At 33.5% G+C, this 22,975-nt stretch overlaps 2 protein-coding genes and 2 pseudogenes across 2 annotated transcripts; 3 read left to right on the forward strand and 1 right to left on the reverse strand.

Moving 5' to 3' along the window:
* Positions 1 to 2,079: 2,079 nt before the first annotated feature.
* Positions 2,080 to 8,273, forward strand: LOC109166877. Its single transcript, XM_019315773.1, has 8 exons — positions 2,080 to 3,133; positions 3,944 to 4,057; positions 4,345 to 4,457; positions 4,599 to 4,716; positions 6,636 to 6,752; positions 6,884 to 6,996; positions 7,084 to 7,238; positions 7,355 to 8,273. The coding sequence occupies exons 1-8, from the start codon at positions 2,536 to 2,538 to the stop codon at positions 8,025 to 8,027; spliced, it is 2,001 nt and encodes a 666-aa protein (XP_019171318.1). The 5' UTR covers positions 2,080 to 2,535; the 3' UTR covers positions 8,028 to 8,273.
* Positions 8,274 to 9,661: 1,388 nt separating this feature from the next.
* On the reverse strand, positions 9,662 to 13,129 carry LOC109166834 (histidine kinase CKI1-like; the record flags this gene model as incomplete). Its single annotated transcript, XM_019315714.1, has 5 exons — positions 9,662 to 9,945; positions 10,051 to 10,340; positions 10,461 to 11,720; positions 12,103 to 12,345; positions 13,063 to 13,129. Coding segments are annotated over 5 exons (2,082 nt in total), but the record flags the coding sequence as incomplete, so codon positions are not given.
* A 6,970-nt stretch (positions 13,130 to 20,099) lies between these two features.
* LOC109166835 lies at positions 20,100 to 20,965 on the forward strand (annotated as a pseudogene).
* A 142-nt stretch (positions 20,966 to 21,107) lies between these two features.
* On the forward strand, positions 21,108 to 21,970 carry LOC109166836 (annotated as a pseudogene).
* Positions 21,971 to 22,975: the final 1,005 nt, after the last annotated feature.

The following is a 22,975-nucleotide window of genomic DNA, read 5'->3' on the forward strand; positions in this document are numbered from 1 at the left end:
CTCTTTCTCTATTGCACGACCATGTGCTAATTAATTAATTCATTCATGTCTTTCTTGACCATCTCTTCATTTCGTAAATACATAATTGTTATTAAAACTCGTGGCTCCCAAGTCCTAAATCCGGTCCATTATAATTGTTATTACAACATCCAATAATATAAGGATAATAATTCATATTATGAGTCAATACCTCCAATGGTTCTTTGAGTATTAGAAATTTACCAGTTGTAGTCATCCGAGTTTTAAATGACCTTCAATGGTTCTCTACGTTTTAAAAAATAACCATGAGACATTCTAAAAGGACAACGGGTAATTATTTCTTAAAACATGAAGGATCATTGGAGATCATTTAAAACTCAAATAACCGCTGGTAACCCCCTAATACTTGGAGGACCATGAGAGGTATTAACTCTTCATATTATTCTTTATAACTTTTTATTTATGATGATATTGGATGGCAAATGTGATTATTTTTCTCAGGTTGCTATTAGTATTTTTTTTTTCTCGTTTGGTCAAAGAAAAACCAAACAAATAACATTAAAGAATCAATTAACCGTATGTAAAAATGTCAAGCTGTTCATGTTAATCACAACTAAATTTTTGAGATTCATAAACCTTGTTACGTTTGACTGTGGAAAATACCAATAAATAAAGAAATAACAACAATAACAAAACCAAATTTAAAATTTAAAATAATAATAACAACAACAATAATAATAATAATAGCAAATGTCATATCAAATTGATTGGAATTGCTCATTGATTTGACATATTTAACTTGACATCATAAATACACGATATTAGTGCAATAATAAAGTTAACTAAGAATTAAATTACTTAAAAATTAAAAGTATATGAGTGGTAAAAACACTAAACTTGTGGACATAACATTTGAAAAGAAAAACAATTATGGTTGTGTAATTCATTGCCACAACACAATTTTGTAATATGATAACCTAAATTATCCTAATATTATGGATCGGATATCATATATTATGGGAAAAAAAAGTTCCAATTTTGGAGTAAAATACAGATGGGCTCCCATGTTTAAATTATGTACTACATATTGGATTTGAAGGATTATACCCAATTCCCTACATATTACAGTGAGCACCATGCCGAATCTCCCAACCATATTCATTGTACTAAACAAAAATTAAAGATGAATTAGTTGCTTGGTAGCATTTTGTTTTTTGTTTTTTTTTTTCCGAATACATACAATATAATTTAATGTAGATTACCTTTTTACCTATTCAAGACTTACTTTAATTATTTATAACATATTATTGTAATTTGATCACCACCTACTCTATAAATTTTACATATAATCTATTGTTTATTATGTTTTCACCAATACAATACTTTAATTTTATTATAATTTGATCACCACCTACTTTATAAATTGTACAAATAATTTAATACTCATTGTGTTTTCGAGATTTACTTTAATTTGATTTCTATCCATACTACTCATTTTTGTCTTATCTTATACTATTTCTATCTTGATTACATTTACTCGTAGTGATAATCTTAATTAATCCATTTTTATTTAATAGTAATTAATTTATTTCTCATCATATATATTCAATTCATATACATTCCTGATCTTAATTTAATTATCACCTATAATATATTATAATCTTTTCTTAATCTTATGTTAAGTTAAATATTACATATAATATCATTTTATTGGTAGACATAACATTATTAATGATAAAAGATGGGACAAAAAAAAAATTGATAATATTGGTTTATCTTAGCTCGTTACTTCTTCCCAAAAGGTTGAATTTCCAACTTCGCCTCAACTGAACATTTAGAAAGATGTAAATCATAATAGTTCATTGCGGACAAGGAGCCTTCTTCATTTCTGTCACTAATAAAACTCAATCTCTGATCATTCTTTTAAAATATTATCTTTGTGACCAATTGAGCTGTTCATGCAGACCGTCTTAGCTTGTTAGTTGATAGGATAGGAATGCAAACAAAAAAAAACACGAGAAAATTAAGGTTAAGGAAAATATGAAGATGTTGAGAGGGGCAGCAAATAGCAATTAGCATCAAGGACTGGATTGTACGCGTGCTCTATAAGCCATTTTCTTCAATCTTCACCACACCACACCACTTCTACAGCATTCAACCCAACCCAACCCAACCCTAGATCTTCATTCTTCTCTACAATCACTGACTTTGAATTCCTATTCACTCCCATTTCTCTTCTTCAGATCTGAACTACACTTTCCTATAAAACCCACTTTCACCCGCTTCCTACATTGCCATTTCACTCAACAATTCTACACATTTTCATATTCGCTTGCGTCACTGCCGTGATTTTTCCAGATTTACTGCCCTTTTTTCTCAAAACCCGTCTTCTTTACTCTGGATCTATGGGGATGAGCTCAATTTCTTGGGCTTCGATCTATTATTTATAGATATATATATATACACACACCCTATACTTATATATATAGACAGATAGATTGAATTATATATAGATATACATAGAGACATAGAATTACATTGTTTATTTAGTGTTTGATGGCAACGCAATCTGGGAATGCGGTGAATTCCGCGCCGGAGAAAGTTGGCGGAGGCGGCGCGGGAGTGGTGGTGCACCACCAGCAGCATCACAGGGGGCAGCAGCAGCAGTGGTACCCTCCCCAGCAGCACCATCAAGTGGACGAGAGGGATGCCTTCATGTCGTGGCTGAGGGGGGAGTTTGCGGCGTCGAATGCTATAATCGACGCCTTGTGTCATCATCTGAGGCTGCTGGGGGAGCCGGGGGAGTACGAAGGGGTGATCGGTTGCATTCAGCAGAGGAGGTGTAACTGGAACGCCGTGCTCTATATGCAGCAGTACTTCTCCGTCGCCGAGGTGGTGTACGCCTTGCAACAGGTGGAATCCAGGAAGCAGCGGCGGGGATTTGATGCCGCCGGCGTCAAGGTTAGAAGGGCAGGCGGTGGCGGGGCCCGAGGAGCTCCCTGGAGAAATGAGGGAGTCAGAGATGGGAGAGAGAGTGAAGCCCACAATTCCATTGCTGAGGCTAGCAGTAAGGACTTAAACTCAAATGGAAATGGTAGTGAGAAGTTGGATGTGGCTGAGAGAGAAGTAGAATCCAAACAAGCTGGCAAGAAAGGTATCCTTACATTGTTTTCTTGAAATGTGATACTTGTTTGTTGCTTTATTTATATTGGATTTGCCAAGTGAAATATAAGGGATCATATCATATTTCTAATTGTGCTATTAGTAATGAGATAAATTATTACTCAACAACTTGTTAGTAATTGCTTCAGGATTATGGGCCTGTTAGCATTTATATTACTAAACCAAACTTGCAAATTGATAGTGTTGCATTTACTGATTTTAGTTGATAACAGGGAAAAATGTATAAGCCTTGAAATTGCTAGATTGTTTTAATAGATTGCTCCTCATAAGCTTTCTACTTTTGCAAATCCCCTTACAAAGATTTGGTCACATTGGGAGCTTCACATTGCCTTATAAAGATGATTGTTACTAGTAGTGGTATGAAGCAAGGGATTTGGAAGTGAAATTATATTTTTGCATCTAGATATTTTAGGTTTTTAGCTTCCAATTTTAGACATCTTCAATTTGTGTCAAGCTTTTAGTAAGTTGACTATTATGTTTCCATCTGGTTCATTCTGAGCATCACAATTACAAGCTGTCTATTCTAAGATACGTGTTCATGATTGTCTATGTATTTCTCAAGCAATAATGTGTTTGGGACTAACTTCAGGAAAGATAACAGTAAATAAAATCTTGTTGAATATGCTGTTTTTATCTCATCTAAGTATAGTTTTAAATGAACTTGATTTTTTCGCATTGTTTCTAAATACAGAATTTCACTTTACTTGCATTAGCTTTGAAACCTTGGCTTATCTCATGCATTTCAAACTATTCTCATTCTTGATGATTTCTGCTGGCACAGAATTTCCTGAAAGACCTGAATCAAATAGCTTAACAAAAAATTTGGGAAGCAGTCAAACTGGTGACTTGCAAAGTGAGGCAGATAAAGCTGATAGATACAGTACGAATTCTGATGGTACATACTCTTCTTATCTATTTTTCATGCATTTTTAACATATAACCCTAGCATTCCATGGGATTAGTAATATGAATTTCTAGCAAAAATAATTTTTCACCCATAATATATTAGTCACTTTTTGGATGTTAATAGAGTTTCCACATTCATGATCATATTATGTTTCATTAAGTTTTTTAATAACTTCTTTATATGCCTTTGCGTAACCTGAAAAATGTATTTGTATTTATAGTAGTGCAGTTAGATCCCTGTGTTAAGATTGTAACCTAATTTATTTGCTTCATAAGGGTCTTGTGGTGTGGAGAATGAATGTAATTCCACACAAGTACCACATGGGAAGCCGAACCTTACAATCACTCCAAAAACTTTTGTTGGTAAAGAGTTATGTGATGGAAAAATGGTAATGTCTAATTTGCTCTCTCGTTAATCATTTTGTCTTGGAATCTAATGTTTTACGTTGCGTCGTTGCCACGTTGGTATTACAGTGGAAAGTCATTTTTTTTTAATTGAACTGAAATGTACCCATTTTTCTTCTATATAGGTCAATGTTGTTGATGGACTAAAATTATATGAAGAAATAATTAGTGATTCTGAAGTTTCAGAACTTGTTACGTTGGTAAATGATTTAAGAGTTGCAGGGAAAAGAGGACAGCTTCAAGGTAACAAGTTGGACTTTTGCATTTTGACTTATTTTATTAAATTATAAATTCTGATATAATGTTTGCCTATCAGTTTTAACTATACATTTGTGGCAGTGCCATGTCTCTGTTAATTGTGATGCATGATCTAGTGTATGTTTTTCTAACATCATTGATGTCCTTGATAGGATATTTACTTGAAATGCAATACCTTATGGCTTCCTTGTCCTAAAATTTTAAAAATGTGATCCTCTTTCACACTATGGCTTCTTAAGAACTAGTATAAGTTTGATGATCTTGTGTAACCTCAAGTTATGGTATCAGACACTCGAACTGAAAAATTAAAGATCTCATAGCAGCATGGCATGAGACATCTGAGTATCTTTTTCCCTTAGGCATGAAAAAGAGAGGGGGTTAGGCTGGAAGAGGGTTGAGGGGGGGGGGGGGGGGGGGGAGGGGGGTGGAGCAGAACTTGGTCATCAACTTAGCCTAGTGTTTTTTAATGACACATTATTTTTATTTGCAATTGCAATTAAAATCTATCTATGGATTCTAAAAACATAATTATCTAGTATAAAAATAATGGATTATATATATATATATATATACACACACACACACACACACACACACACACACACACCCTAAATCGTCCTTAATAATTAATGAAATAATAAACAATAGCTCATAACAATAAGATTATTTCATACATTTATCCCAACATAGTTATGCATATGTGCTTATAACGGTAAACAAACTTAAATATATTTATTCAGATCCAATCTATTGAAGCAAGTTTATTTTTTATAAATACACTCATAATGTGAATGTAATTTATTGAAGCGAAAAGAACTTAAATAGTAAATTATGAATACACTTCCACAGTTACACCGGCTACGAAGCACATATTATCAGTGGGTTTGATATAAGGTAATTAAACAATGTAAACATACATTTTCATGACATTCCATGCCTCTCCTCTTACTTGGTGACAACAATTTAACTTTGTTAACATATACAAGTCCCTATTTCTTTCCTGTAAAAAAAAACAAAAAACAAAATTAAAAACTTTCTTATATCATGCCTAGTTCATAGATGTACACAAGCTTGCACATAAACTTTTGTGCATTGAAATTTCATTATAAATGATAATGAGATGAACTTTGATACAAAGAAGGTGACATTTTAATTGGCAGGCAGCCAGGCAGTTAGCTAAAATAATTAGCAATTACAATTATTAAAAGGGCAGCCCAGTGCACAAAGCTCCTACTATGCTTAATGAGTTAATGCCCAGGGAAGGGTCTAATATGTTAATTTTCTTTGCGTGCTAAAACTTTTAGGCCCTAACCCGCCCCACAACAGGCAATTCAGGGTCAGTCCACAGGTTATACATCATATTTAACCTTTGCATATATATTATGATGATGGTTACTAATGTTCATCTATGGATTGTATTGGTACTATTCTAGTTACTCATTTGGCTGAAAGGTTAATTTTGCAATAGTGGCGGGAGAAAATCAAGAATATAATGTGTTTTAAGCTGTTGTGGTTTTGTAAATCTAAATGATCTTTATGCTGTAATTGTTGTTATGTAAGTTCTTTTTGTGTTCTTTGGAGTTTATTTGGGTTAACTTTTTTTCTTGCTTGTTCATTTATAGCAACAAATAGATTAGCTTTTAGATGACAGTGAAAGGAGCCTTATTTTTTTTCTAAATGAAGAATGTCTCTCTCACTTTTCCTGCTTTGGTTATGTTACCATTTAGAATCATTTGTCTATTCTGTTTCATACTTTCATGTTGGATGTTTGAATAGTACACTCTTTTCTAAAATTGGTGAGATAAGATTTGTGTCATGTTCTGATCAACTTCTTTCTTAAGATTAAGGAAAACCTTTTTAAAGTGGCACTCTGTAAGTGCTAATTTTTTTTGTGTGATAAGCAGGACAAACATTTATTGTGTCAAAGAGACCTATGAAAGGGCATGGGAGGGAGATGATTCAGTTGGGTGTTCCCGTTACAGATCTTCCTGGAAATGAAGCTACTGCTGGAATATCCAAAGGCATGACTATGATTATTGCGGGCACTTGCATATGCCCCAACACAAATTTTTGCCCTTTACAATAAAAATAAATCTGGTAGTGTTTTGTGCCTATGATTTTCTTATAATTGGTATTCTAATTGTATTTGCAGATCGGAAAATAGAACCCATTCCTGCGTTGCTGCAAGATCTTATAGAATCTTTGATGTCTAAGCAAGTTTTCTCTGTGAAGCCAGACTCTTGCATGATTGATATCTTCAATGAGGTTGCCAGTGATTATATTATTTCCAGCAGTCATGTTCTTTTTCCTCCATAAATACTAAGTAGAATTATTGTTTTACCTATTCTGTAGGGAGACCACTCACATCCAAATATGTGGCCCTATTGGTTTGGACGGCCAATATGTGTTCTGTTTTTGACAGAATGTGATATTACTTATGGAAAAATTATTGACTCAGACCATCGTGGGGACTATCGGGGCTCTCTCCGGCTTTCTCTTGCACCAGGGTAGTTCTCTCTCCATTTTTTTTTCTTTTCTTTTATAAAAAGTTGTTTCTCTTTTCTTTTTTACCTTTGTATGTTAGGCATACACCTAATGGTGTTTTTCGCTTTATTGGGTGCAGGTCATTGCTAGTCATGCAAGGAAGATCGGCTGATTTTGCTAAACATGCAATCCCGGCCCTCCGGAAACAGCGAATCCTTGTTACCTTAACAAAGTCGCACCTTGAGAAAATCACATCTGGTGATGGTCTAAGTGCCCCTTCATCTATAGGAACACCTTCCCCCCACTGGGTTCCCCGTCCTAGCAAGTCACCAAATCATATCCACCACCGTCCTGCAGGCCCGAGGCATTATAGTCCAGTTCCTGTGCCCACAACTGGTGTCCTACCAGCCCCGCAACTCCCTCCTAATGGAATCCAGCCAATTTTTGTTTCTACCCCGCTTGCACCACCAATGCCTTTTCCACCCGCTTCTGTTGGGTGGGCCGCTGCCCCACCTCCAAGGCATCCTCCACCTCGCTTGCCAGTTCCTGGCACAGGAGTTTTTATCCCTCCAGGCGGCTCAGGGAATTCACCAAATCAATCTTCAGTATCAACTTCAGCCAGTGATGGTCTTTCTGTTGATACATCACCATCTGAAAAGGAAAACGGGACAGGGACACTAAACGGTGACATTTCTTCTTCTTCCCCAAAAGGTAAAATAGACGATGGAGATGTGCAAAAGCTAGAGATAAATGGAGACATGGAGAGTAGTGGTACTGGTGCTGGGAAGACTGATGATGGTAATGAAGATTGAAGACAGCTAAGCTAAGCTAGCACACAAACTGGAGATGATAGATATATTTTTGTTAATCTCTTTTTTGGGCTGCAAACTGTAACAAGTTTGAAGCAAAATTTTATGGCGGTAGATGCTGAGAATTGACAGTCCTACAGTCCCAGAGGTGGGATTTTTTTTTTTTTTTTTTTTTTTTTTAATATACTGTAGCTCCCCAAACTTTCAGCTACTAAATAGAAGTAATGGTCATCTCTTTTGCTTCCAAAATTATACTTAGTTGAAAAACGTTGTTTTGATCCCTTAGTTGCACAAGTTTAGAGCCATTATTTCTAAAACTAAAATAGCAGTATAGATGGGAGAAGAAAATAGCAGTATAGACTGAAAGTTACTGTAAAGAAGGATGGATTTAACCACCTTGGTTGGTGTGAGTGGCTGTACACTCTCGCCCCTTAAGAGAGGTCAGGAGTTGGCCAACACTTTAATTTGTCCCCCGCACTCGGGTACGAACAGAAATTTAAAGGTGTCTCGGTTTGTTTAGGACACCTTGTGGTCTAACAAAAAGAAGGAAGAATTTGTAGCATATGTAGGGGAGATTTCTCGCTTTTAAAAATATTCCAACTTGATCTATAGTAAAATGGAATGACAATCCCGATCGATCCTTACAAGCGAATTGAAGGGTGGATTAATTAGACTTAGCCCTGCATGCAATATAATGCATGGCAGAAGCTTGACAAAACCCTACATACATTTATATATAAATAAAGAAGTATAATAATAATGTCTGATTTGGATTTGTAATAGTAAAAATAAAGATGGTGAAAGTAGAGTGGTTGGAATTTTTTATTTTTATTTTTAAAATATACTGTAGCTCCCCAAACTTTCAACTACTAAAAATAGAAGTAAGGGTCATATCTCTTTTGCTTCCTAAATTATACTTAGTTGAAAAATATTGTTTTGATCCCTTAGTTGCACAAGAGTTGCACAAGTTTAGATCCAATATTTCTAAAACTAAAATAGCAGTATAGATTGAAAGTTACTGTAAAGAAGGCTTCCTAAATTATACTTAGTCAATAAACATTGTTTTGATCCCTTAGTTGCACAAGTTTAGAGCCATTATTTCTAAAACTAAAATAGTAGATTGAAAGTTATTGTAAAGAAGGCTTCCTAAATTATACTTAGTCGAAAAACATTGTTTTGATCCCTTAGTTGCACAAGTTTAGAGCCATTATTTCTAAAACTAAAATAGTAGATTGAAAGTTACTGTAAAGAAGGAAGGATTTAACCAGCTTGATTAGCGTGAGTAACTGTGTACTCTTATTCCTTTAAGAGAAGTCAGGAGTTGGTGAATCTGTCCGCACTCTGGTGCAAACGGGGACTTAAATGTGCTTCTTACAGTTAGAGTTTATTCAAGACACCTTGTGGTCTGACAAAAAAAAAAGAAGGAAAGATTTGTAGCATATGCAAAGGAGATTTCCGACTTTTAAAAACATTCCGACTCGATCTATAGTAAAATGGAATGGCAATGCCATTCGGATCGATCCTTACAAGCGAATTGAAGGGTGGGTTAATTAGTCTTACCCCTGCATGCAATATAATGCATGGCAAAAGCTTGACAAAACCCCACATACATTTATAGATAAAAAAAAAAAAAAAAAAAAAAAGCATAATAAAAATGTCTTGATTTGGATTTGTAATAGTAAAAATAAAGATGGTGAAACTAGAGGAGATGGGTGGATTTGTCCACGACTTGTATAGCTGCTAGAAGAGTGGCAGGATTGATGGGCTTGGGCATGTAGTAATCCATTCCGGCTTCAGTCACCTTCTCCATCTCCTCCTTTCCAGTATGTGCCGTCAGAGCAATAATGGGAATCCATATCCCCATAGCTTTCCCTTCTTCTTTGATGCGTTTAGTGGCTTCAAATCCATCCATTATCGGCATCTATATATCATTCAAAACATAATTACATATTAATCATTGCTGTATATATTTTCAGTCAAATGAAGAAAATATATGTACAGTAGTAATATAATGTTGTTTATATACCTCACAGTCCATTAGAATATAATCAAAGGGAGGTTGATGAGGGTGATCCTGTAGAGCCTTGGAGACGAGCTGCAAAGCTTCTTCACCATTATTAGCGGTGAAAGCTAGAGCACCCAGATGCGAAACCACTGTGCTGCATATTTTGCGTAGCATTGAATTGTCATCAACTACCAAGAATCGTTTCCCTGCCAATGCCAATGCTTTCTTTTCACTCCCACCTGCACTCTCATCTTCATCTTTTTCTTCCTTTTCTTTGTCAATTACCACCTGTATTTCTCCCTGCTGGGAACCTGCATGGATGCATCCAAAAACCAATTATATTATATTATATTCATGCATGCATTGCATACATAATTGTTGAGTTTGTCTCATATAACACAGATACAGATCAAGATGAAAGAATATAATACTTGATGCAAAATCGGGTAGAAGCCCCAAGATATTATGCAAACGGGAGCCTTGCAAGGGCTTGGAGACGAGGAGATCAGTTGAAGGAAGATGAAAGTCGTTATCCAACTTGTGTGCACCTAAAGCAGTGTCTATCCAAAGAACCCTAGAACAACCAGGTTGCAGGTCCTTGTGGAATTTACTAACTGCTTGAATCAGTTCTGAGAATAATGCGGCACTTGTGTCTATTATTATCAACACCATGCTAGTAGTGTTGGTATGGAGGGGCATGGTCTCGTCTTCCAATAATTCCTCCCTTGATCTCGAGGAGGAAGAAGATGATGAACGGGGGAGAAAGGCCTCACGTTTGATCTTCTTTAACTTCCGACTCAATTGTTTGTGTCCTTTGTGAATCACAGTAACCTTAACACCACGACTTTCCAAAAATCTCCCTATGATTTTACCCCTTTCCTCGCAATGCATGAAGATAACAACATGAGACCATGATGTTGATAAAGAAGCATAACCAACACTACTACTATTATTATCAATAATGTTGTCCAAGAATATGTTGAACTTAAAACAAGTCCCCCTTTCCCCATTTTCCTTGTCCTCAATCCCAATCTCGCCACCCATTAACCGCACTAGAGATAGAGCTATCCCAAGCCCCAGCCCATGCCCTAATTGATATCCGCCGGTTTCTTTCACCTGAGCATAGTTCTCAAACACTGTATTCCTTTTCTCCTTGGGAATCCCTTTCCCTGTATCCACCACCTTAAATATGTACTCCATCTCACCATCTTTTCTCTGCAACACCTCGGAATTATCATTTACTTCTTCTTCTTCTTTTTCTTCACCACCTCCTGTAGAAAAGAGGTTGCTGAAGGGTGCAAGACAGCCCTTTAAAATGGTGATGATAGGAGAAGAAGAAGAAGAAGCTCTTCGAGCTTTAGCAAGAGAAGGAGTAGGAGGAGGAGGAAGAGGAGAAGGTTTTCTTGCCCAAACACGAAGAGCAACATAACCCTCATCCGTGAACTTAATGGCGTTAAACAACAAATTACACAGAACTTGTTTGAGTTTGCCTCTATCCCCTCTCACACGCCTAAACTTTTCCACCGACTCATCACACTGATCCAGTATCACATCCACTCCCTTCTTTATACCCAGAGGATAATACAGATCCACCACATCTTCCAGCAGTTCCTGCAAATCAAACTCGTCTTCTTCAATCTGCATCTTCCCTGCTTCTATCTTGCTAGCATCAAGAATTGAATTCAACAAACCTATATGATCCATCCAACAAATAGATCAAAATTAAATTCAATTCAGATATACAAACTCATATTCCTAATCCCTATACGAGACAAACTACTTGATATTTTAGAAAGTATGACACCGACCTCCAGGGATCAATGCAATAGAATTGAAAGATAAACACCGAAAAGTGCAGATTAAATTATATCATGTAAAGCCTTAGCCAATGGTGTATAAGTTTATGAATATGCAATCAACCGAATTGAAGTTAGTAATCATTGAAACTTCCAATTAGATGACAGAAGAATCAGTTCAAAACTTAGTCGATCGAGAAGCATACCGGGCTGTTTTCGAACCAGAAGCAACCTTTGTCAAACAAATAAACAATACCCAAGAATAATAATGGCTTACTGTAGAGATCTTTGGTGCATGATTCCATGTGCTTGAGATTATCGTTGAGTGCAGAATGAGCAGCAGAAGCATCGGCATTGGCCCGGCACATCTGAATCAAACCAGCAATCCCAGCAAGCGCAGTTCTCACCTCGTGGCTTGCATTCGCCACCGCCACGCTCTTACTCATGCTCTTCCTCTCCGCCTCTTCGGTCGCCTCCTTCTGCTTTATCAGCTCCGCTTTCACACACATGTCTCTCATCAGTAATTCCTTCTTCCACCACGTCAACACCGCTACACATATCACTGTAATACAGATGTTGATCCCCAGGAGGAACATCCCCAGTTTCACATTTCTCTTCCCAATCCCTCCAACTTTTGCTCCTCCCTGCAACACATACATATATATATATATATATATACATTCGTGTTTTTTTTTAAGAAAACTAACTGCATATATATATATACCTGAAGGGTAGTGTGGTGTTGAATGGCGACCAACACCGAAATTAGCCACCCAGCAATCCCCGTCCCGGCTAAACACTGCAGTAATTTATTTATGCAATTGATGACTTCATATATATCCATTCATCACTCAATACATTCGAAAATTTAAAAATAAAATTGTCTGGAAACTTACTAGAGTCACGGTTAAGTAGACTGGCCACATAGTCTTCAGTGATCCAACAAACCTCTCCATGGCTAGCAGTGTCTTAGGTACTTACTGATCTTCCTCGAATCTATATGTGAGCGGGCGACCTGCGTGCAGGTAAACTTCATCACTCAGAAATTGAAGAAGAAACAACGTAACCATGAGTTTGAGTGTTTCAATGTCGTTGGAGTATGAATTCAATAATAAGAAACTAAAGAAAAACTTTCATAAAAAAATAAAACCCCAAGAAACAAAAGGAAAAAAGATACTAATCCAGTTAATGCTCTATCATATAGGAGAAACAAAAGATTTGTTTCCTTTTAAAATATGACATAAAATCATAATAATAATAATAATAATAATAATAATAATAATAATAATAAATAATAATAATAATAATAATAATATATATTATTATTATTATTATTATTATTATTATTATTATTAATTGCATTAGAGACCCTCTTTCTTAAACCCTAAACCCTAGCATAGACATTTGGTTTCGATATAATAATCTAGGTATATACACATGATAATACATATAAAATTCGATGAACATTAAAGAATTGATTATTTCTTTTCGTTGTTTCTTCTATGAATTAGAGTACACATATTCAAAAGGTTTTATGCGATATTTTTTTTTTTTTAAACCAAGAACTTCAATTAATTGAAGAAATCAAGAATAGAGTCAAACAAAAAAAAAAAAAAATAGAGTCAGGAGGGGATCCCTCCCAATACATCAGACTAGATCGGACACCAACCGCTTTAGCAAGCGCATGTTCAGACTGGTTCGCCGAACTAGGAATGTAAATAAAAACACACAAATAGCAATGATCTAACGTACTTCTATTCATAGCATGTACCAAATTGAGAATGTCAGACTCAATGCAAATCAGACCTCCATCCAACCTTTGGCTTTAATCCATGCTATATGTTTTTCATTCACAAACGTATCAAAAGATTTAAAAAAAAAAAAAAAAAAAAAAAAAAAAGAATAGAGTCAGGAGGGGATCCCTCCCAATACATCAGACTAGATCGGGCACCAACCGCTTTAGCAAGCGCATGGACGGGCTGGTTCGCCGAATTAGAAATGTAACAAAAAACACACAAATAGCAACGATCTAACGTAATTCTATTCATAGCATGTACCAAATTGAGACAGTCAGACTCAATGCAAATCAGACCTCCATCCAACCTTTGGCTTTAATCCATGCTATATGTTTTTCATTCACAAACGTATCAAAAGATTTAAAAAAAAAAAAAAAAAAAAAAAAAAAAAAAAAAGAATAGAGTCAGGAGGGGATCCCTCCCAATACATCAGACTAGATCGGGCACCAACCGCTTTAGCAAGCGCATGGGCAGGCTGATTCGCCGAACTAGGAATGTAACAAAAAACACACGAATAGCAATGATCTGACATACTTCTATTCATAGCATGTACCAAATTGAGACGGTCATACTCAATGCTGAGATCCATCCAACCTTTGGCTTTAATCCATGCGATATGTTTTTCATTCACAAACGTATCAAAATACTAATAAAAAAAAATAAAAAAAAAATCATATGTGTATTATAAATAATCACATATCAACTTCTTCTTTTTTAAATCACATTTCAACTTCTTGATATCATCGAAGTTAAATCATTATAAAATAAATTCAGGCAATTAAACAAAGCATACCTGAATCTATGAAAAACACACTAGGTTGAATTGGTATAAAGGAGTTGATATGATGTGATTATTTGTAATGGCCACCCTTCCTATTTATAGAGTTTGGTACGTGACAAATAATGTATGCACATTAGAGTACAGTAGATCATATTTCAGAAATTTAGATAAATTTTTAAAATTCAAGAGACCAAAAAACAAATAATATTAATTGATATTATTGAGAAATGACCAATATTGTTATTATCTGATCTCTTTGGCTAATAATTTTTGGAAGAACCCACCTACCACAGTTAATGGTGAATCTCAGGTTGAAGATCTGGAGTTATTTCTCTTCCAGACAAAATTCTTTATCATATATACAAAAATATATACTACTTAATTTGCACTAAAACATTACACTGAAATTAGAACTTTTTTAATTAATTGTAAATATGAATACAAAAGAAAATCAAACAACCTGAATTTATTTAATTCATACATTAAAACAGAAGATTTTGTATACCACAGTATTACAATCCCTGATTTGTCCTCTTAAAATTTGGGTAGTTGCCAGAGATTTTACATAAACGCGTAGATTTTTTATTAAGTTTATTTCCTTTGTCGAAATTATTATATGATTCGTTTCAGAGATTTTACATAAAAGCGTAGATTTTTTATTAAGTTTATTTCCTTTGTCGAAATTATTATATGATTCGTTCTTGTTGGCAAATCATATCGTATATCAGGATCCAGTTTGCAATCTTGCATGGTGGGGCCGAATTCGAAAAAAGATCATTTTATATTGAGTAAAGCAGAATTGAAGTTGGTCAGCCTATAGTGTTTTGGAATGCCACATTACTTGTTTCATAGTATTGTGTAGTCTAAATGCATACTAAGAATGAACTTGGTCAGTAGCCTAGCCAAATTAGGAACCATTTCTATCTTTGAGAATTGAGATGCTTATCTATGGCTCCGTTTGGGCCAGTGCGTGGTGCGTGCCTGTCAGATTGTATAAATATATAAATTATTATTTGTTATATTAATATAATAAATGTATTTTAATTTAATTCAAAAGTTTTAACAAATAAATAAAACTAAATTTATTTTTATTTATAATATAATAATTTTAACATGCTTTTATTCTTTATTTACTTATTTCTTTTCTAAATAATGATTTATTATATAAATAAATTTATTATTAAACTATATAATCCTTTATATAATAAAGCTATATGGTTTGGGAAATAATTAATGTTACAATTAATGCCACAACATCCTTTATTATAAAATTAAAAAAAAAACACACAACATTTAAAAAATAAAATAGCTATATATTATATAATCATATAAAAATATACTTTTGAAAAATAAATAGCTATATATTATATAATCATATAAAAAATGTGTGCAATTAGAGTTTAAATTTACACATACAAAATTTGAAATTTGCTTTCCAAATACAATTATCTTAGTTATTATTCGTATTGTGAAAATTATAATATAGATGAAATACAATTAAGAATAAATCAATATAATTATGTAAATTCTCTCTATAAGTTTATTTGAATATGCACATAATTGGAGATTATATTAACCATACAAAATTAATACTTTTAATTTTAATTGTAATTTTGTATTCTATAAAAATAATAAATATTTGACCAATGGAAGCTCAAAAATATTATTATATTAAATAATTTAAAATATTTTAGTTTTTTTATTTTTTATTTATATTTATAATAACATAATTTTTTCCCGTGCATCGCGCGGGTAAATTACTAGTAATAATAATAATAATAAGTGAAGTTTGTATTCATTTTGTTTTATGCTTTCCATTTTTTTTTAGAACAATGAAATTTTTTTTCTAGAAACTAAAGACACATGTACTACATAAATTTGTTGGTCATTATAAATTTGGATTAATCCTAACATTGTAAGGATTTGTCTCCTAAAGTGTTTATTTGGGTATTTAAATTATTAGATTATTGTTAAGTAGTACGGTACCGTTGCTGGTGTTATCAGGTTTTAAAGGTTAGCTTTTTATAAACTATATCAAATAAAATCCATTTATTTAATTTGCAACAATGAATATATAACCTCGAAGATTAGATTTATAAAGTGCAACACAAATAGTATAATATATTACAAATGGATGTTTGACAAAATCAAAATATTATTATAATCTAATAATAATATATATGTTATTTGATACGCAAATTTTGAAGCATTGGTATACGTACTACTCCGAGATCACAGCAGTTAATATAATATAAAACTAAAACATATCAAAAGATACGAAATTCAAAAGGGAATGAAAGAAATTAAATACGATAGATACGATACTAAAGTTGGTTTACTAGATAGAAGAAGTAGTTTATATTAGGTGTCGGGCCGGGCGGAAAGTTGCAGGATTCCATCTCGTACGCAGAAGGCGACTTGCATCCCGGGCCGAAGTGGGTAGGTGGAAGGGTTGTTGTTTCGGGCTTGGACGAAATCGGGCCAGTCATCGAGTACATGTAAGTAACCGTGCTTAGATAATTCCATTGGGTAGAGCGAGCTGTCTTGGAAGTCGCGCATTGTGAGGCGAGCCCATCCGTTGTCCCTAATGCCCGCCCGGTCCTCTTCCTTCAATTTCCACACTATCACTTCCTCCGCCTGCTGTATAGGTTTTAAAACCAAAGCTTTCCTTTCCTCAAAGTGTTCTTCGGTTAGCGTCATTACCAACTTGTCCCCTAATTCTCGAGGAGGGTTTCTTATTCCCGCCATCACACATACACTAAACCTGCAGATTTCTTTTCAACCTAACTTTTGATAATATAATTCTGAGAGATCGATGTGCATCTATTTATAACATAAATATGCATGCATATATGCATGTTTCTATATACTCTTTTAAGTATATAGATCCTTCCATTCTTTAATTAGGAATCTATAATGAGAATTGTCCTGAGGATACTATATCTGTTTTGTTAACTTTCTTAATTCTGAATTTGTAATGTTTTTTTCTAAATTTCGATCTTTAATTAAGTATGTGTTGTGACTCTTTCCCATTTGCATGTTGTCGATCAATGAATTAGAATTATATTGGTGTCACTGCGTGCTGATGACTAACATGGATCATCAATATAATGCAAAGATTAAGAGAAGAAAATAAATCACAAGCATGCAGCAAGATAAAAAGTATAGCCATGTAAGGTCTTGATCGAGAGTAATTATATTTTTAAAACAAAATTATTGTTAAAATCATTGTTTTAATAATTAAAATAAATAATAATTATAATTTATAATGATTTGTTTTCATTATTAAATTATATTTCATTACTCTAAATTTTATTTAGTAAAAAAATATTGACAAAATCATAAATAGATAAATTTTGAGTATTATCTATTACATTGAGCACAGACTATTATCCATTACATTGAGCAAATGTTATTGTTGATGCAAAAGATAAAGTATTGTCATGTACTAGTGCATGGTTCACAGAATAGATTTTGAAAAATTAAAAATGTTATTCTATTGGGAATGGAATAGATAAGGAATAGAATATAATTTTTTTTTAATTATATTTGGCTCATGAATAGGCTTGATTGGTTTAAGGTATAAAAATAAAATAAGTATTTAAAGAGACAAATATCATCTACACTGAATGTTATATGTGTGTGTGTGTGAGAGAGAGAGAGAAAGAAACCAATTAAACAATAATAATCACTTAAAATATGCTGATTTCGCAACAATGTTATCTCTGCCCGTGAAGCCAAAGAGTGAAGCTAATTATGTTGGCAGGGTGTTCCAAAAACTGCCCAAGGGAATCATCATTCCACTTCACGTTCATTCAAGTAGGGGCGGAGCTACAGTGGAGGCAGTTGTCCCCTCCCCCACCCCTATATATATATATATATATATATATATATATATATATATATATTTCAAGTTTTAGTATAAGTATAATAAAACATTGAGCAAAGGCTATTAGGTATTAACCATCTAAAAAATAGTATATATAGTCATTTAGGGTCTTGAGAGTTGTTTTTATTATTATTATTATTATTTTATTGTCATAAAATATTGTTTTAATAATTATAAGTTATAATTATTTGTTTTCATTATTAAATTATATTTCATTACTCTAATAAATTTTATTTAGTAAAAAAAACATTGATAAAATCCTAAATTGATAAATTTTGAGTATTATCTATTACATTGAGCACAGACTATTATCCATTACATATTGATGAGAAAATGTTATTATCGATGCAAAAGATAAAGTATTCTCATCTACTACATGTTTGGTTCACAAAATAGATTTTGAAACATTAGAAATGTCATTCAATAGGGAATGAAATAAATAAAGAATAAACTATAAATTATATTCCATTGTTTGTAATTATGAACATAGAATTCAGTAATTATGAACATAGAACTGTATCCACCTTGCAAGGTGGACACGATTCCACGGCATAACAATCCTACCAAAGTATTTGCACTCTCTAAACAAAAAATTTCTAACTAAGATTTCAAATCTTATTTGATTTGCAACTGGCCATTGCTAAAAATATGATTTCTTCTCCTTGAACATACACAATCACATATTGTCTAACATCCTCAAAATCTCTTCTTGAAATATGTATAAGCAAAAAATATGGTTTATACATATTTCTTATTCTTTTTTTTTTTTTTTTGTTTTCCAGATTCATTTTTCTAAAACTAATGAATTTTTTCCTTATTGATTCACACTTTTGATTTAAATTTGTTTAAATGGTTTTGACAATGTTTATATGTGAACTACCCATATTTAAGAAATGTTTACTCTTTGGTGAATGGTGATTCCTTGTGGACTGACGACTCACGGCTCTTGATCATTCAGAATTGATGACGTTTGCAAGTTGGTAGAGAAGTTTTACCCTCAAGACTTTGAAGATTATGAGATTTTACAATTGAGAACGCAACTTGAACATTTTGAACATGTGCCAATTTCTTTATTTTAGAACACTAGAAAGCATTTCTGATCTATGTCAATGGTTGGTGAAAACTAGAAAATTGAACATATATCCTTTTGTGTTTAGAGTAGTAACTTTCATTCTCACACTTCCAGTATCTACAGCTACTACAGAATGATCTTTTTCTGCCATGAATATAGTAAAGACTACACTTCGTAACAAGATGGAATTGAAGATGAATTTCTTACTGATTGTTTGTTAATATACATTGAAAAACAAATTGCAAAACAATTTAGTATACATTAAATTATAGATGATTATCGTGACATGCAAGAAAGACGTTCTAAATTTTAGTAGATTTATAATATAATGATGTATTTTGAAATATGTTAAATGAATATTAATGTATTTTATTATTCTCTCTTAAATTGTGATTGCCCCCCCCCCCCCCCTCCCCACCCGCACCAACAAATCCTGGCTCCGCCCCTGTCAAAGACACAAATATCCTTCGCCATATTGACCTGCTTTCTGGGGTGAAGGATCAAGTTGAATATCTTCACAGGGAGTTGAGTTTGATGAAGGCCTTTCTTAAGAACTCCATGGACAAGCATAATGAGTATTAATATGTTCGAGAATTAGTAAGTCAAATCACGACAGTTGCGTATGAGGCATAGGATATAATCGATGCGTTTGTAATGAATGCTGGTGCCCATAAGCCGAGAAGCACCATGAAAAGAGTGATGATATATGCATTTGATCATTCTTCCAAGCTCCGCAATGTTGCCAAAGAGATTCAAACCATCAAAGAGAAAGGTTAAAGAGATTTATGACATAAAGTTATTTGGAATTGAAAGCCTTCGCGTGAGAGAGCCTTTTCGTAAAACTCCACCACATAAAAAAGCACATAATGTGGAAGAAGAAAACGGGGTAGGGTTCAATGAAGATGCTAATGTAGTCGTGGATCGCCTTACTAAAGGCTCTAAAGAGCTAGAAATTGTCTCAATTGCTGGCATGGGTGGTCTCCGAAAACAACATTAGCTAAAAAAGGTTTATACAGATCATTCCATTGAGTACCATTTTTATAACCGTGCATGGATTTATGTCTCTCAATAATACAGTAGAAAGAAGATTTTTCTTGAAATTTTTTATTCTTTAGACCTACTCAGTGAGCAGATATATAGAGTTAAATTACAATAGGTTGGTTGAAGAGCTATGTGGTCAATTCAAGAGCAATCGGTATCTTATTGTCATTGATGATGTTTGGACAAAAGAAGCTCGGGATGATCTTAAAATGGCATTTTCAAATACTAGTTGTGGGAGTAGGATATTGTTAACCACTCTGACCACAGAGGTGGCCTTGCTTGTTGATCTTGAAAGTCCTCATCATTTGCAGTTTCAAACGAATGAAAAAAGTTGCGAGCTCCTATGCAAGAATTTATTCCGAAAAAAGAAGTTTGCCCTTTTGAGTTGGAACATTTAGGATGGAAATTGCAAGAAGATATTATGGACTGCCACTTGCGATTGTGGTAGTTTCGGGACTTCTTGTAAAAAGGAAAAAGACTCGTGATTGGTGGAAGAAAATTGTTGATGCTCTGATACCATTCTGGATACAAATGATTTCAATTCTATTTCCTATACCATGATTTCACTACCTAAACTCTCAAAGGATCATACCGCTTCGATACCATTCTGTATCAGAGCCTAATCGATTCTATTTTCGATATAATCAATACATTTGTAGTGAATGTTGCTGGCCATAAGGCAAGAAGCACCATTAAAAGAGTGATGATATATGCATTTGATCATTCTTCCAAGCTCCGCAATGATGCCAAAGAGATTCAAACCATCAAGGTAAAGGTTAAAGAGATTTATGACAAAAAGTTGGTGGGAATTGAAAACCTTCGCGGGAGAGAGCCTTCTCGTAGAACTTCACCACATAAAAAAATAAAAAATAAAAAATAAAATAAAAAAACAATTATTGTGGAAGAAGAAAGCGTGGCGAGGTTAAATGAAGATGCTAAAGTAGTCATGGATCACCTTACTAAAGGCTCTAAGAAGCTATAAATTGTCTCAATTGTTGACATGAGGGTCTATGGAAAACAACATTAGCTAAAAAGGTTTATACAGATCCTTCGAGTACCATTTTTATAACCGTGCATGGATTTATGTCTCTCAACAATATAGTAGAAAGAAGGTTTTTTTTTTGGAATTTTTGATTCTTTAGGCTTACTTAGTGAGAAGATGTATAGAATTAAATGACGATAGGTTGGTTGAAGAGCTATGTGGTCAATTGAATAGCAATCGGTATCTTATTGTCATTGATGATGTTTGGACAAAAGAAGCTTGTGATGATCTTAAAATGTCATTTCCAAAGACTAGTTATGGGAATAGGATATTGTTAACCATTCAGAACAGAGAGGTGCCCTTGCATGTTGATCCCGAAAGTCCTCATCATTTGCAACTTTTAATGGATGAAAAAAAGTTGTGAGCTCCTATGCAAGAATTTATTCCGAAAAAGAAGTTGCCATTTTGAGTTGGAACATTTAGGATGCGAAATTGAGGGAAGATGTTATGAACTGTCACTTTCAATTGTGGTAGTTTCGAGACTTCTTGTAAATTTCAATTTTGATATAATCATACATTTGTAGTGAATGTTGTTGTTCAGAAGTCGAGAAACACCATGAAAAGAGTGATGATATATGCATTTGATTATTCTTCCAAGCTGGAAATTTCTTTTGAATTAGATAATTTAAAATAGCAAAACCTGGATCGGATCATTTTGAACTTAGGAACTAAAACGTAAAAAACACATTGTAATATATGTTGAGTGAAAAAAAACACCATCATGATTATTTACAATGTAATATCTATTGGGGTTCGAACCTATTACCATCCATTAATCAAACATTTATGCCACATGTCATATTTATGAATTCTTAAAATATTTACGTTTATAGAAAATTTGATAATATTGTATTAATATACGACAAAATACCAAATGATACTTTGATAAATTCTGATACATTAATTTAACAATACACATTAGGCATTAAATTATTCACGCAATACACGTGCGGTAATTAGTAATATGAGTAAACATAGCTGATTACTTGTTTACTTAATGAATCAGAATCTCCGACCACTACATTATTATATTATACATCATATATTATTTTGTTAAAATATTTATTATTTTGTTTAATTTGAATATTGCCGTTAATTTGAGGGTTCTAAATTGCATATGTTTTAAAATACATACATACACCAGAGAAAAGAGTCTTATTCCTTCAATGCCATATTATTATATTCAATTCATACACGAGAAACAAATTAATTGCTTTTGTTTTTATTTGACATTGAAAACTGATTTTAATATAATAAAATATAATATAATAGCTCAAACTAACATTACAAAACACCTACAATTTATTTATTATTTTTTTTTTTTTTAAAAAAGGGGGGGAGGGGGGCTGGGGGAAGGAAATCAGCATATACGAAAACATACAGGCATACAGCAAATACAAAAGCAAATTGGTGCTTAGAGAATGGCAAACTGCAACAGCCTCTCAAATCTCTCCCAAGTCCCAAACATAGCCTTATTTTAGTTCTGCACTTCAGCATAGAGAATAAACACTATAAAACCACATATAGGA

Source organism: Ipomoea nil, unplaced genomic scaffold, assembly GCF_001879475.1.
Source record: "Ipomoea nil cultivar Tokyo-kokei standard unplaced genomic scaffold, Asagao_1.1 scaffold3109, whole genome shotgun sequence".
Taxonomy (NCBI): domain Eukaryota; kingdom Viridiplantae; phylum Streptophyta; class Magnoliopsida; order Solanales; family Convolvulaceae; genus Ipomoea; species Ipomoea nil.

What these genes read in the sequence shown, in the direction of transcription:
- LOC109166877 (XM_019315773.1), top strand. Translation starts at nt 2,536, where the DNA reads ATGGCAACGCAATCTGGGAATGCGGTGAATTCCGCGCCGGAGAAAGTT. An exon ending in CAAACAAGCTGGCAAGAAAG is followed by an intron (nt 3,134 to 3,943) that starts GTATCCTTACAT and finishes CTGCTGGCACAG; the next exon opens with AATTTCCTGAAAGACCTGAA. An exon ending in CGGCTTTCTCTTGCACCAGG is followed by an intron (nt 7,239 to 7,354) that starts GTAGTTCTCTCT and finishes TATTGGGTGCAG; the next exon opens with GTCATTGCTAGTCATGCAAG.